Source organism: Pseudoliparis swirei, chromosome 23, assembly GCF_029220125.1.
Source record: "Pseudoliparis swirei isolate HS2019 ecotype Mariana Trench chromosome 23, NWPU_hadal_v1, whole genome shotgun sequence".
NCBI classification, from domain to species: domain Eukaryota; kingdom Metazoa; phylum Chordata; class Actinopteri; order Perciformes; family Liparidae; genus Pseudoliparis; species Pseudoliparis swirei.
Window position 1 is genome coordinate 12040762 of NC_079410.1, and position 12555 is coordinate 12053316.

The window sequence follows — 12555 nt, forward strand, 5'->3', positions numbered from 1 at the left end:
CTGAGTTTTCATTAATAAATGAATCATAACGCAACCCCTTGTTGAAATTTTAATGCAAAACATATTACAGGAAAATTATTGTTCTTCCCCTTTGCCAATAAGAACTAAATCACTTCAGTTTTGCAGAGACGAATATATCCTAAACGCTCAACTTGCAGAATCATTTAGTAATTAATTCAGGTATAGATGATTAAGAAGCATTACATGTGTAATATTCAAACCAGGAAAAATGGTTAAAATGTATGAATTTGTCAAAGTTAATTAAAAAGCATGAATTAAAAACCGCTTACTGATAAGTTAAAGAATAATTGTGCATGCTGAACATGACACTTGATCTGGACTGGAGAACATGCTGCACAACCAGAGATAAACAGCATTACAAAGGACCAGGCGTAGCAATAAATATTTGTATTTAAAAGGGTTTTCAAAATAAATTAGGGCAAGTGCAGCATTATTGCTGCTAAAACAACTTATTAAAAAAAATTGGCAACAATTTGCAGATGGTTAAAAACTGATAAAATGCCAGCGCTGAATGAGGAAACAATCTAAAACAGTCTCTAGGAGACTTTTACAGGAGCTGCACAGCTGCTAGATTCCGCTTCATCACCTGATCTATGACCATGTGCAACACCACCTGTATGTTGGTGGTGTCGGTGGCGGTGGTGAAGTGGTGGTACACGGGTTTGTCTGGACTGCAGTTACACGAGGAGAACATGTCAGCGATGTGGTGGGCGGCAGCATCTACCTCAGCATCGGCTCCTGGTTGGGGATGAAAGAAGAAACATCTTCTCTAGAGACAGCCGACTAAGTTAAAGGGAGGAGTTGGTTTAAGAACTGTCCAAATTACAGAGTTAGTCAGATTCATTAAATATTGATAACAAAAATCTGGCAGCCGGTGACAATCTGTATATACATTCCCCCTCCCTCAAACACCATACAAATAAAACGTGACAAGAGTTAACTTCTCAGTCGCTGTAAAGGAGTGAGTGGTGTGGTATGTATATATATATTAGTGCTGTGAAAAATAACGCGTTAACTCAGTTAATTCAATTACAGGTTTGAACTAGTTTTTTTTTTTAACGCATTTAACGCATGCGCAGAATGAGCTTCCAATCCGTCTGTTGTTGGTCGTCGGGACGAAAAAAAAGTCACTTGCAAAATGAGCTTCCAACACACCACTTCAATCTGAACTCTGTCCGCTCTCATGCAGACGGTCTGTTCATCGGTAATGATCCTTCCGCAGGTTCACCTACGGAAACCTTGTGACGACTTTTACTTCCTGTAGATCAGGGTCTCAACACGTCGATCGCGACCTGCCAGTCGATCGCGGCGTAGTGTCGGTAGATCGCATGACATTAAAGAGATTGGCCCGCCCCTGACATGTTCTCTATAGCACGTCTTGGTTCTTTTATTCAACTAAACGTCTGTTGTTGATCGTATCTCCACAGCAGCATGTCATTTCTGTCTCTTCGCGTTGCGTTAACACTTATCGATCTCCGTCTCGCGCGCCGCAGAGCTCCGTCTTGCGCGCATCGACCGAGCAAAAGAAAAGTAACTTGTCAATCTGTCCCGTGTCCGGGCCGGTGAGGTTTCAGCTTTGCAGCGGTGTCCCGCCGTCCCTTTCATCACAGCCCAGTTCATGAAGAAAACCCACAGTCAGTTTGCCTCAGCAGCTGCTAGAGGAAGACTAGAGGCCTTTAGATTGTATCATGGTGGAGTTAATGGTTGACAAACAAGAGACACATGTTCTGTTTAACCCTCCTGTTACCTTTACATTTACTAACATATTTTACCCTCGGGGTCAATTTGACCCCAGCAATTAAAACCTACAGAAAATTATTAGAATTAATATTGCTTCCCAAGTTTAAGTGTGAGGTACTTTATGTTTGTTTGTTGACTACCTAAATAGCCCTTTAAATAAATAAAAAGGTGATATTTCTTATATGTTTGACACAGTGAAATCAGCCTGGGGTCAAATTGACCCCAAAGAACACCGACATTAAACATTGAATGGGGTCAAATTGACCCGAAAGGTAACAGGAGGGTTAAACATTCTGTTTAGGATGAAGATGTATTAATGTTCCATATGGAAGAAAACTGCTAAATAACTGCTGAGTTGCAGCACCATTGTATAGAAGAATGTATAAATGTATATATCCGTCTTTTGTCATAAATCTCTATGTTCTCACAAAATATACCGAGAATATCGGTAATATGTGATTAATCATGATTAATCCACAAAAACCTGTGATTAACCCGATTAAAATGTTTAATCGTTTCACAGCCCTAATATATATATATATATATATACACGTAGTGGACTGTTTGTGAAATATATGGCTGGCAGGAATTCAGATTACCCAACGGACAGAGAGGACGCAGTGGTCCACCCAGAAAACAATAAAAGAGACTAGCATACAACTAAATCCTTGAGGAATTTAAGATTGTAGAAAATATTCCCAAATTGTCAACTGTTGAGCAGGAAGTGGACACGGTCCCACGTCAACAGGAGACTCAGTTTGCGGTCAGAACCCAACATTGGGGCAGTTGCAATGTAAATTCCAAGAAGCAGTAGATTAATAATGTACATTTTCTATTTTCAAAAAGATAAAATGCATCATCTTTGTTTAATTTACGACTTGAATGACCTACATTATGCAAACATGACAAACCCTCTCTGGCATACCTTTGTAACTAGAAAGGTACAATCTCAAGTGTCTTCCAGAGTGCAGGATCTTATTCCGGAAAAGGTCCGTTTTGTTCAAGAACAGAATCTGTAGGACAGAAACAAATGTGAAAATCAACAATAATCAAATGACGCTCAAGGAGATGTCTTTCAGTGAAGTTTCTCATAACATAACCCATGTGTGTCACATTCACAACATTTTAGTATCTGTACACACAAAACTTAGTTAAGTGCTTTATCTACCTGAGGCGCAATAATGTTAAGTGTTGTTTTTAAATCACCATTTGGTCTGTAACATCAGAAGTTTTGTGACATTTGATGAATATATTCTTGATACCATACAGCGTATATAAACACTCCATCAAACATCCTCTAAAGAGGACATTGGGGATCTTGCGACAGCTTACATACAAGTATTCAGCTATAACTCCACTTCTCCAGAGCCAAAACAAACTGCATGTTTAGACTATAGTCCATGGTTTAGTTCATGGAAACTGCCACACGAAGCTGGATTTAGCATCGGTGTAGTTTTAAAAACCCTAAATGTAAAGTCCAAAATGACACCATCTCCTGAGGCTTTACAGAAAGATTTGTACCCTTTACAATAAATAAATTTATTTTGGGGCAGTTTGTCACCTAGAGCCGCTTCAGGTAACAAACAAAAAAAAAGTCAATATCCACGTCTACCATTCTATACCACTCGACCAATTTAATTTCTTCATCCTTCTAAAATAAAAAAACAATTGGCAGCCCAACATTTCAAAAATGATGCCCAATGGAAATGACCATGAGCTTACCCTCGGCCCTTCAAGTGCAGATATAAATGCTACTGACCAACAAGTCATTCACTGCTGCTATATTGTACTGCCATGTGGTAAATACTCATGTATGCTGCTCTTGCTCTTTTGCATATCATGTATTTAATATTTTTACAAATGTCATGTTATTATATATTGTACGTCAGGGACTACGGATGGAAATTAGCTCAAAGCTATAATCTGGCATATTTACACTGAAAACATAACCTGTCTAAAGTGTTCATTAATGTGCATTGTCCCTCTTCAAATAAAACGATTAACATAACATTAACATGCAGAGCCCCACAATCTAAAATAGATCAAAATGAATTACACCGAGTGACAAGCAGCGCTCACGGCCAACTTAGGAAACAGAAACGACCTGCCCTACATCTCAATTAAACTCTGTCTGCTCATTATGCGTGTTGTCAGACTCACTCAAACCAGTTAGTCCCATCTGCATGAACGATTACCAAAAGCTCTCCTCCGCTTTCATCACCTCCACACACTCAGATGAGCTTTAGACCAGGCGGTCCTCGTCGGGTTGGACGCAGAGGAGATTAACACAACGCTCTACAGCGATGCCTTATTGTATTCAAAGTATTTCTTAAGACAGCCATCTAAAAGAAGTGCAATGAAACTCACCAGTGAAGTGCTCCTAAAGACTGTGTTGGTGCAGACGGATGTAAAGAGTTCGAGACTTTCCTGCAGTCGATTCTAATGAAAAAACGGAAAAGAGTAAAGAGAGGCAGAGAAACAGATGTAGTTTTAACGAGACAAGTTAAACTCTCGTCTGCCAATTTAGAAAAGAAATGGCATCACATTTGGTGAATGCGATTGCAATCAGTTTTTCAGAACATACCCCTGAAGGGTCCTCAGTCCGTGTCAAATCATAGCTGCTGAGGGCCACGACAAACAGCACCGCCTGAATACAGTCAAAGCAGCCGAGCCATTTCCTCCTCTCACTCCGCTGGCCCCCGACATCATACAACCTGTCAATAAGCACAAACAAATCATTCACGGTTTATTCATCCAACTGGTCACATCAACAATATGTGCAGAGTGTGCGAGAGAGATGTTTTACAGCTAAATTGATCGATAAAGACACGATGACTCAAGTAAGTAAGTAATTTATTTTCCATAAGTACATACATAACATGTACATACTGGCAGACATTAACAGAAAAAAAAATGTACGAATGGAGGACCGTCCAAAGACCGAGGTCTGTAGGCTCCTCTGAGATGAGGAGTTGGACGGCCCCCCCCCCTCCCCCTCCCAACTACCACAGGCACACAGACAGTACACACACATATGGATGAAAACATAAAATGTCGTACAAGCAACAAAAAAACCAGAACAGGAAAAAGAAAAAGTCATAGTAAAAATAATAATAGAAGACAAATGTGAACTAATAACTTAGAAAAAATAAATAAAAATAATATCACGAACATCAAATTATGGATATACATTTTTATTTTAAATATTTTTCCTCTATTGTACTGTGCCGCCAGGCTGTAAATCAATATTAAAAACTTTCAAAATGAAGTGAGATGGCGTTTAAGTCGAGAAGCAAATGCCTTGGTGCTGGATGCCGATTTGACCTCGTCCGGAATTTGTCTCCAGAGCTTTGGACCTCGACAGATGAAGCTTTTAAATACAATGTGAACTGTATGTTTATTTATATGTATGCCACCACGCAGCCGCGTGTTGTGATAGTAGACATTTGTGTTCCTTGTGAACATACGTAACAGATTATGTGGCAGATTATTATTCATAAATCTGTACATAAAAATTCCTGTCTGACACAAATGTAGATCTGTAAATCTCAGAATGCCCAATCTCTTAAAAAGCGGCTCAGTGTGTTCATTATTCTTCACGTTGCAGATGATCCGCACAGCCCTTTTTTGTAAAATCTCGAGACATTTGACCTGAGTTTTAGCTGCGGATCCCCAGAGCATATTACAATACAAGAGGTGCGGATGGACAAGGCTGTGGTACAACAAACGCAGATTTTCTGTTGAGTATATTTTTTGCGGAGCGCAGGGCAAATGTGCCGCTTCGTATGCGCTTCCGACAACTGTCAATATGTTGATGCCAGCGCAGATTGTCGTCAATATAGACACCAAGGAACTTGGTGCACTGGACTTTTTCGACATTAGCCAAGGTTAAATTATTGTCGCTACACAAAGTAGGGTTGGACAACAACATGCTGTTGTAATCTCAATTTGCTACACGAGAAAAAGAGGGGGTAAAAAAATCCTCCAATTGACAACTTAAGTGTGCTGAACTCTCCACAGCCTGGTCACATTTAAGAGTAAATCAATTTTTAAAAAATCTGAAATTGCTTTTTTTTATCTCTAGAAAAGAACAATTCTCCAAAAGGTCAAAGGCCTGTTTGTTAAATCTATTATAAATTCACATTGATAAGGCAATATTTTTATATTAAATCCTGATATTACATCAAACCCATTTCATATTATTGGGGCAATCCATTTCAAAATATGATCTGGCACCATGTGAAGTCGAGGGTCTTGGTGACACAGGTAATGAGTTCCCATTTGGGCCAGATGGTTCTCCAGGTGCGTGATTGCAGAACTCATGTCAGAGGCGATGAAGCATTTATGCCCCTGGGTCAAGAATCAGTTGTAACAAGCGGAGTGACAAGACACCGTAACTGTGACATTTGACAGCAGTAGCTTTTGTGCTGCACAAGAGAAAATCATCACTCATGGACGCAGAGTACAAAGATCCGACCTGTATACGGATACACACGCACACTGAGGAACACATTGGATAGAATTTAAGTATTTTGTAGAATCAGCCAAAGACGTATGAGACTGGCTCACTCCGAGCCGTCCTCTTAATAGGGATGGGTATCGTTTGGGTTTTTTCCGATACCGGTGCTAAACCGGTACTTTTAAAACGATACCGGTGCCTAAACAGATACTTATTTTTTTTAAACGCACAATGAGGACATTAAAAACCTCTTCGGCCATATTCCCTGTAGAAGCCGTTATCATGGAGCACTGACAAACAACGGATATCAGACTGTTAACATACACAATATATGTTCTCCATTATATGATGTGATATGTATTGTCATGAGCAGACTTTATAGGGTTAATCCTGTCGCTGTGTTGATGGGCAAAGAGAACAACCAATCAGAGGTACTGAAGATGACACGTGACAAATAAAGTGTTTGCTTCTGACAGCGAGTTGCACTGAAACAAAGTGATGCCCCACGGTCTTTATTCCTCCGTCATTATATTCCCGGTAACACCGGGTATACAGCCGGGATCGCTGGACATCAACACATTTGCTAGCAGACTGTCACGCTCGTCGCTCGTGCTAGCTACGAGCTAGCGCTAGCTTAAGCATGGTTAGAATGGATAATTTATTTTAGACTTGCAATCAACGTTACGGTACTAATCTGAGTTCAGGCTGCTCGTCATCATCGGTCTCCACGTGTTCAGGGGGACCGGTGACTGTCTCCCCATCGCGTCCAGCCTGACGCTGGTGTGCTCCACACGGGCTCACGTCGTCACACACGGCGCAGCCTCCGCTGTCAAACTTAAATATGATAGGCTATCGCAACCTGCTGACAGGGCGGAGTCACCAGAGAAGTTCACAGCAATAGTTTTTTTCAATTTCAATCGGCTCAGGCACCGGAAAGAAGCACCGAAATGTGCGTTGAGTTTCGGTCCGGGTAATACCGGTTGTATTGGCACCGGGTTTCGGTACCCAACCCTCCTTAAGAATGACACGATGCAAGTTTAAGGAAAAAGATCTTGTGCATAGAATATACTAACATGGAGATGGAAGCAAGGACAGATAATCTGAACGATAAAACAGACTCATGTTGCATAAAGGTCAAGCAGAGACAATGATAACTCCTGCAGGGAACATAATATATTGCATCATTGCAATTGTATTCGACATTAAAAGTAAACAAAAGAAACATTGTACAACTACAGTTCTAAGTACTTCTAACCTTAAAGAAGCTACAGTACATGCAATATTAATGAAGTCCTACTTTATATGGATTATATTTCACAGACATGGCACTGGGAGAATTCTGAATGGCTGCTTACTTTGGGAAAAAAAAAAAAAGGGGAAAGGAGGGCAGGGTTTCATTGGTGCACTTCCACTATATTTGTTATTATTCCCAGAACAAACATGCAGCCATCAATATTTCATGTCCGAGTCCCTCAGCTCAGAAGTCTCCAGAGGTTCAACAAGCTGCTTTCTAGGACAGCAGCATATTAAAGAGTTTCATAAGTCTGTGAACAGCAACAATGATGGAAAATATATACCCCTCCCCGCCCCATACACACACAAAAGTTGTTTTTCTCCCTGAACTCTGTCCAACAAAAATACAGAACATGCTCATGAAACGCGTGCATCTTTGTGCACATGTTGGAAGAACAACAGAAGCAATACAGCAAACCTCCATCTAAACATTGCAATGCATTCCAGCCTGCTACATAACCAATTTAGATGTTATGTATTCCAATATACATAGTGTAATTAAATGCACTTATATGCCAACAATTTACATGCGACGCATGCATGACTGCTCGTGTGATGGTGTAAAATCCAAAGTGTTTAACTGTACATTGAAAGTAAGATATGGCATCCATATTCAGGAATGTTATTGCCCTCAAGCAATACGTATAACATGGTGCCTTCAGTGAGCCCAGTGTGAATCGTTAAAGTCTTTACCATTACACTCAATATACAGCATTATGTTAGCTTAGAGTTATGTGTGCATGACATATCATGCTGCAACCGCTGCGGTAGGCGTGCAGCCAGTTTAATAAGACTTACCGAAAGATAATTTCATTAAGTTGAAACTGCGTCTCAATGATCCCACAGGTCCTCACTCTCACTCTCAGAACATCAGTCTCTGAGGGAATGTACTTGGGAGCAATGATTCGACCAATATTGTCAAAGAAACTGGACGGGGAAAAGAGAACAACAAACATCACTCACGGATGAGAACAGCTTTTCAAAAAGTCAATTGTGAGCAGATACACATCCAGTTGTTGCTTTTGTCAGACTTGTTTTCTTCAAATATCAGGCCAAGACTGACACTGTTTGGGCTTTGAATCAGATGATTAATGGCTGTAAATCTTCATGTCTCGCTTACATGACCACGTTTCTAGTCAGGCAAAGTTTTGATGGAATTTAATTGTTTAGGTACACTTGGCTAAAACCAATACATTTTAATAGAACATCCTTGCTCCATAAAGAGTGTACTTAATGCTCAGTTGTAAATAAGTTACGTGATTAAAAGGCGTTGAAGTGGAGAATGAGCAGAGACACCGGTGGACTCCGCAGCACTGGGAGTTAGTCGGTTGGAGCTAAAGAATAAAATTAATCTGGAGGGGTGGAGAAAGAAGGAAGCGAGTTGACAAGACCTCTGTAGCCCACGCCTCAAACCCACGCCTAGCATCTGTGTGCGCAAAGCACAGCATGAGTCTGGTAACATCACGAGAGCACTCTAAATATTATCCAGCACACTTGCAAAAGCTGCAGTCATCTATATTGATGAAGACATGTGCCTTCAGGTGCTGAGTCAAGCGTGTCACGACAGTCTAATCCAATATTTCTGGAGGGAAAAATCAATGTGGGGTCCAGCAGAGTGAGAACACCACAAGACAGCTCGGTGAGTTTCATCATCCTCAAGCTCCCAAACCCATTGAGTCCCGATAATGAAGTTGTCACATCATCTTGTGCAGTCTGGCTAGCAGGGGTACCTTTTATTAAATAATTAACAATGGCATTTCGAAAAATGTATTGCACACTTCAATTAATGACACACACTTAGCTGATGATGCAACACACACTCAAACAGATCTATGCAGGCACTCTGCTTTTTTTGACAATCCAAAAAGGGCAAAATCACTGAAGGGCAGCATAAAAATATTGTTCTGCCCACAGACATAAAAATGGCCCACAAAAGATGTTGTGTATGGGGGGGGGCGGGCAATTACATGCCAACTGTATTGCAATAACTTGTTTAATAATGATTGGACTTTTTTTGCAATGTTATCGTGCAGTGTTAGTATTGTGGTATAAATTATTTAGAATAAAAGCTTTAAATTATATGATAATGACAGCCATTCCTCTCACATATGATTATGTTACACTTCTCAGTTATTAAATGGAAAAAAAAGACTAAAGTCTGTTTTATCTGCTCCCCCATAGTTTCCACCTGCCTGGATATCTGCAAACAGTGCCTTTTTATTTGGTCCCAATTAAGCCTTCCATTCCACAAACGTCACATCATCAGAAGACAAGTTTCTCTCAGCAGTTGCTTTGCTGTCGGTCTGTCTCGATAAGGTTTGACAACGCACTTCTTACTGGCAATTTTTTATGACATTTCCACCGTCATCAGTTGGGGTCGAGTCATTCTACTCACTAGAGTGCAGAGTCGTTCAGCTCAAACTCGTAACCTCTGGCTGCGGCTGCTCGGACCCCTTGGTCGGCCCAAAGCGCACACATGGCATGCGCCACAAAAGGAAGCAGTTCCTGGTCGTCCCCCAAACACTGACTGCAGGACAGGATGGAGCGAGCACGCATCTACAATACATGGGACAAGTTAGCGAGAAGGCCATCAATACACACACACAATATATATATATTAGGGCTGTGAAACGATTAAAATTTTAATCGGATTAATCACAGGTTTTTGTGGATTAATCATGATTAATCACATATTACCGATATTCTCGGTATATTTTGTGAGAACATAGAGATTTATGACAAAAGACGGATATATACATTTATACATTCTTCTATACAATGGTGCTGCAACTCAGCAGTTATTTAGCAGTTTTGTTCCATATGGAACATTAATACATCTTCATCCTAAACAGAATGTTTAACCCTCCTGTTACCTTTCGGGTCAATTTGACCCCATTCAATGTTTAATGTCGGTGTTCTTTGGGGTCAATTTGACCCCAGGCTGTTTTTCACTGTGTCAAACATATAAGAAATATCAACTTTTTTATTTATTTAAAGGGCTATTTAGGTAGTCAACAAACAAACATAAAGTACCTCACACTTGAACTTGGGAAGCAATATTAATTCTAATAATTTTCTGGAGGTTTTAATTGCTGGGGTCAAATTGACCCCGAGGGTAAAATATGTTCGTAACTGTAAAGGTAACAGGAGGGTTAAACAGAGCATTTTTCTCTTGTTTGTCAACCATTAACTCCACCATGATACAATCTAAAGGTGGACAGATTGACAAGTGACTTTTTTTGCTCGGTCCCGATGCGCGCGCACGCTCTGTGGCGCGCGAGACGGAGATCGATAAGTGTTAACGCAACGCGAAGAGACAGAAATGACATGCTGCTGTGGAGATACGATCAACAACAGACGTTTAGTTTAATAAAAGAACAAAGACGTGCTATAGAGAACATGTCAGGGGGCGGGCCAATCTCTTTAATGTCATGCGATCTACCGACACTACGCCGCGATCGACTGGCAGGTCGCGATCGACGTGTTGAGACCCTGATCTACAGGAAGTAAAAGTCGTCACAAGGTTTCCGTAGGTGAACCTGCGGAAGGATCATTACCGATGAACAGACCGTCTGCATGAGAGCGGACAGAGTTCAGATTGAAGTGGTGTATTGGAAGCTCATTTTGCAAGTGACTTTTTTTCTCGTCCCGACGACCAACAACAGACAGATTGGAAGCTCATTCTGCGCATGCGTTAAATGCGTTAAAAAAAAAAACTAGTTAAACCTGTAATTGAATTAACTGAGTGAACGTTATTTTTCACAGCACTAATATATATATTACATTCTAAAGTTAATGTGATGTTTTCTTCCCAAAAACTTAAAAGAAATGCATTGCCTAAAAAGGTCAATGAATGATGAATAAAGTATATATCTATCTATCAAACGGATCAGTACGTCATGCCTCGCAACATCATAACTTATAATGATCACAATCTCAACCAATCATCTCTACTAACGTGTGCTGTGCAAAGATATAGACTGACATGTATTGTGACGGAGGGGCTGCAATAAAAAGTGGGCTACAAGAAACTATTTAAAACTGTACCACCTGTCCTCACCTTGTTCTTCTTGTTAGCCAGGTTAATCCTCAGCATCCCCATTCCAAGAAGAACAAACTTAATGGAGGTCAGCAGGTTGTCCAGTACTGCAGGCTGTGGAGGGAATGACGGTCAACTCTTGCTTCACATGTGATGATTTGACTCAAATACTGTAGATATTATTCCAGGGTGTAAAACAAATGCTTTGCAGCTCTCCAATACCTTGAAACTGAGGAGCTCCTGTTTGGAGAAGCCCTGACTGTGGATAATCTTGATCTGTTTGATCAGGGTTGTCTTTCCACTCTCTGCAGCTCCTGACACACACAAGCCAGAGAAATGCTTCGCTTCAAAATGTCAATACTTCAGTGTAACCCGATAAATTACGGGAAAATGCCTTTGAGTTACCAAGCATGAGGATTTTCACCACGTTCACCTCAGTCCTGGCATGATCACAAATGTCTTGCTCTATTTTAGAGCTCTGGAGTTTTGCTTTTTTAGCCTCTTCTGTGATATCCTGGTGCAGGCACATCCCCATGCAGATCTGAGGAAGTATTCAGTTTTCACATGGACGCTTTTGGACGAAAGTAAAGAACTGACTGCAAAACAAATATGTCTAATACTAAATCAATAAACAATTCAGTAGCAGGCAAAACATTAAAATTGTAATTGTATGTTTTTTGTAATATTTTGACTAGATGCCAAGTTAACTAATTGTATTTGTGTCACACTTATTAGTTACCTTAATTCTAAAAAATGCTGCACCTCAAAATCACAAAAACCTACTTAATCACTTTAGTCTCACATATTTTGAGGTCAGACTCGAGAGCCCTAACTAGCTAAACCTCTATGAGACTGACCCATGACAAGAAACATGATAACTGTTTCATTAGTTGGACAATACAATAAATGAAATACCTGCAGCGGGACTGGCAGTGCACTAAGACAGCAAAACATCACTCTGCTTTTGCTCTGCACGCTGGTGTCATTGGATTCACAGCCTGGA

At 40.5% G+C, this 12555-nt stretch overlaps 1 protein-coding gene across 1 annotated transcript; it reads right to left on the reverse strand.

Moving 5' to 3' along the window:
* Positions 1-36: 36 nt before the first annotated feature.
* Positions 37-12542, reverse strand: LOC130189265 (guanine nucleotide-binding protein G(o) subunit alpha-like). Its single transcript, XM_056408044.1, has 10 exons — positions 12468-12542; positions 11958-12093; positions 11775-11866; positions 11574-11666; positions 9909-10069; positions 8312-8440; positions 4346-4475; positions 4129-4200; positions 2687-2774; positions 37-759 (listed from the first exon to the last, which is right to left on the reverse strand). Exons 1-10 carry the CDS (start codon positions 12504-12506, stop codon positions 569-571), a joined length of 1131 nt encoding a protein of 376 aa, XP_056264019.1. The 5' UTR covers positions 12507-12542; the 3' UTR covers positions 37-568.
* Between the last annotated feature and the right edge of the window lie 13 nt (positions 12543-12555).

Excerpts from the sequence above, each read along its gene's own strand:
- LOC130189265 (XM_056408044.1), bottom strand. The coding sequence starts at position 12,506 with ATGTTTTGCTGTCTTAGTGCACTGCCAGTCCCGCTGCAG. Across the intron at positions 11,867-11,957 it reads GGTGAAAATCCTCATGCTTG|GAGCTGCAGAGAGTGGAAAG; the intron begins GTAACTCAAAGG and ends TGTGTGTGTCAG. Across the intron at positions 8,441-9,908 it reads CTGAACGACTCTGCACTCTA|TTTCTTTGACAATATTGGTC; the intron begins GTGAGTAGAATG and ends TTCCCCGTCCAG.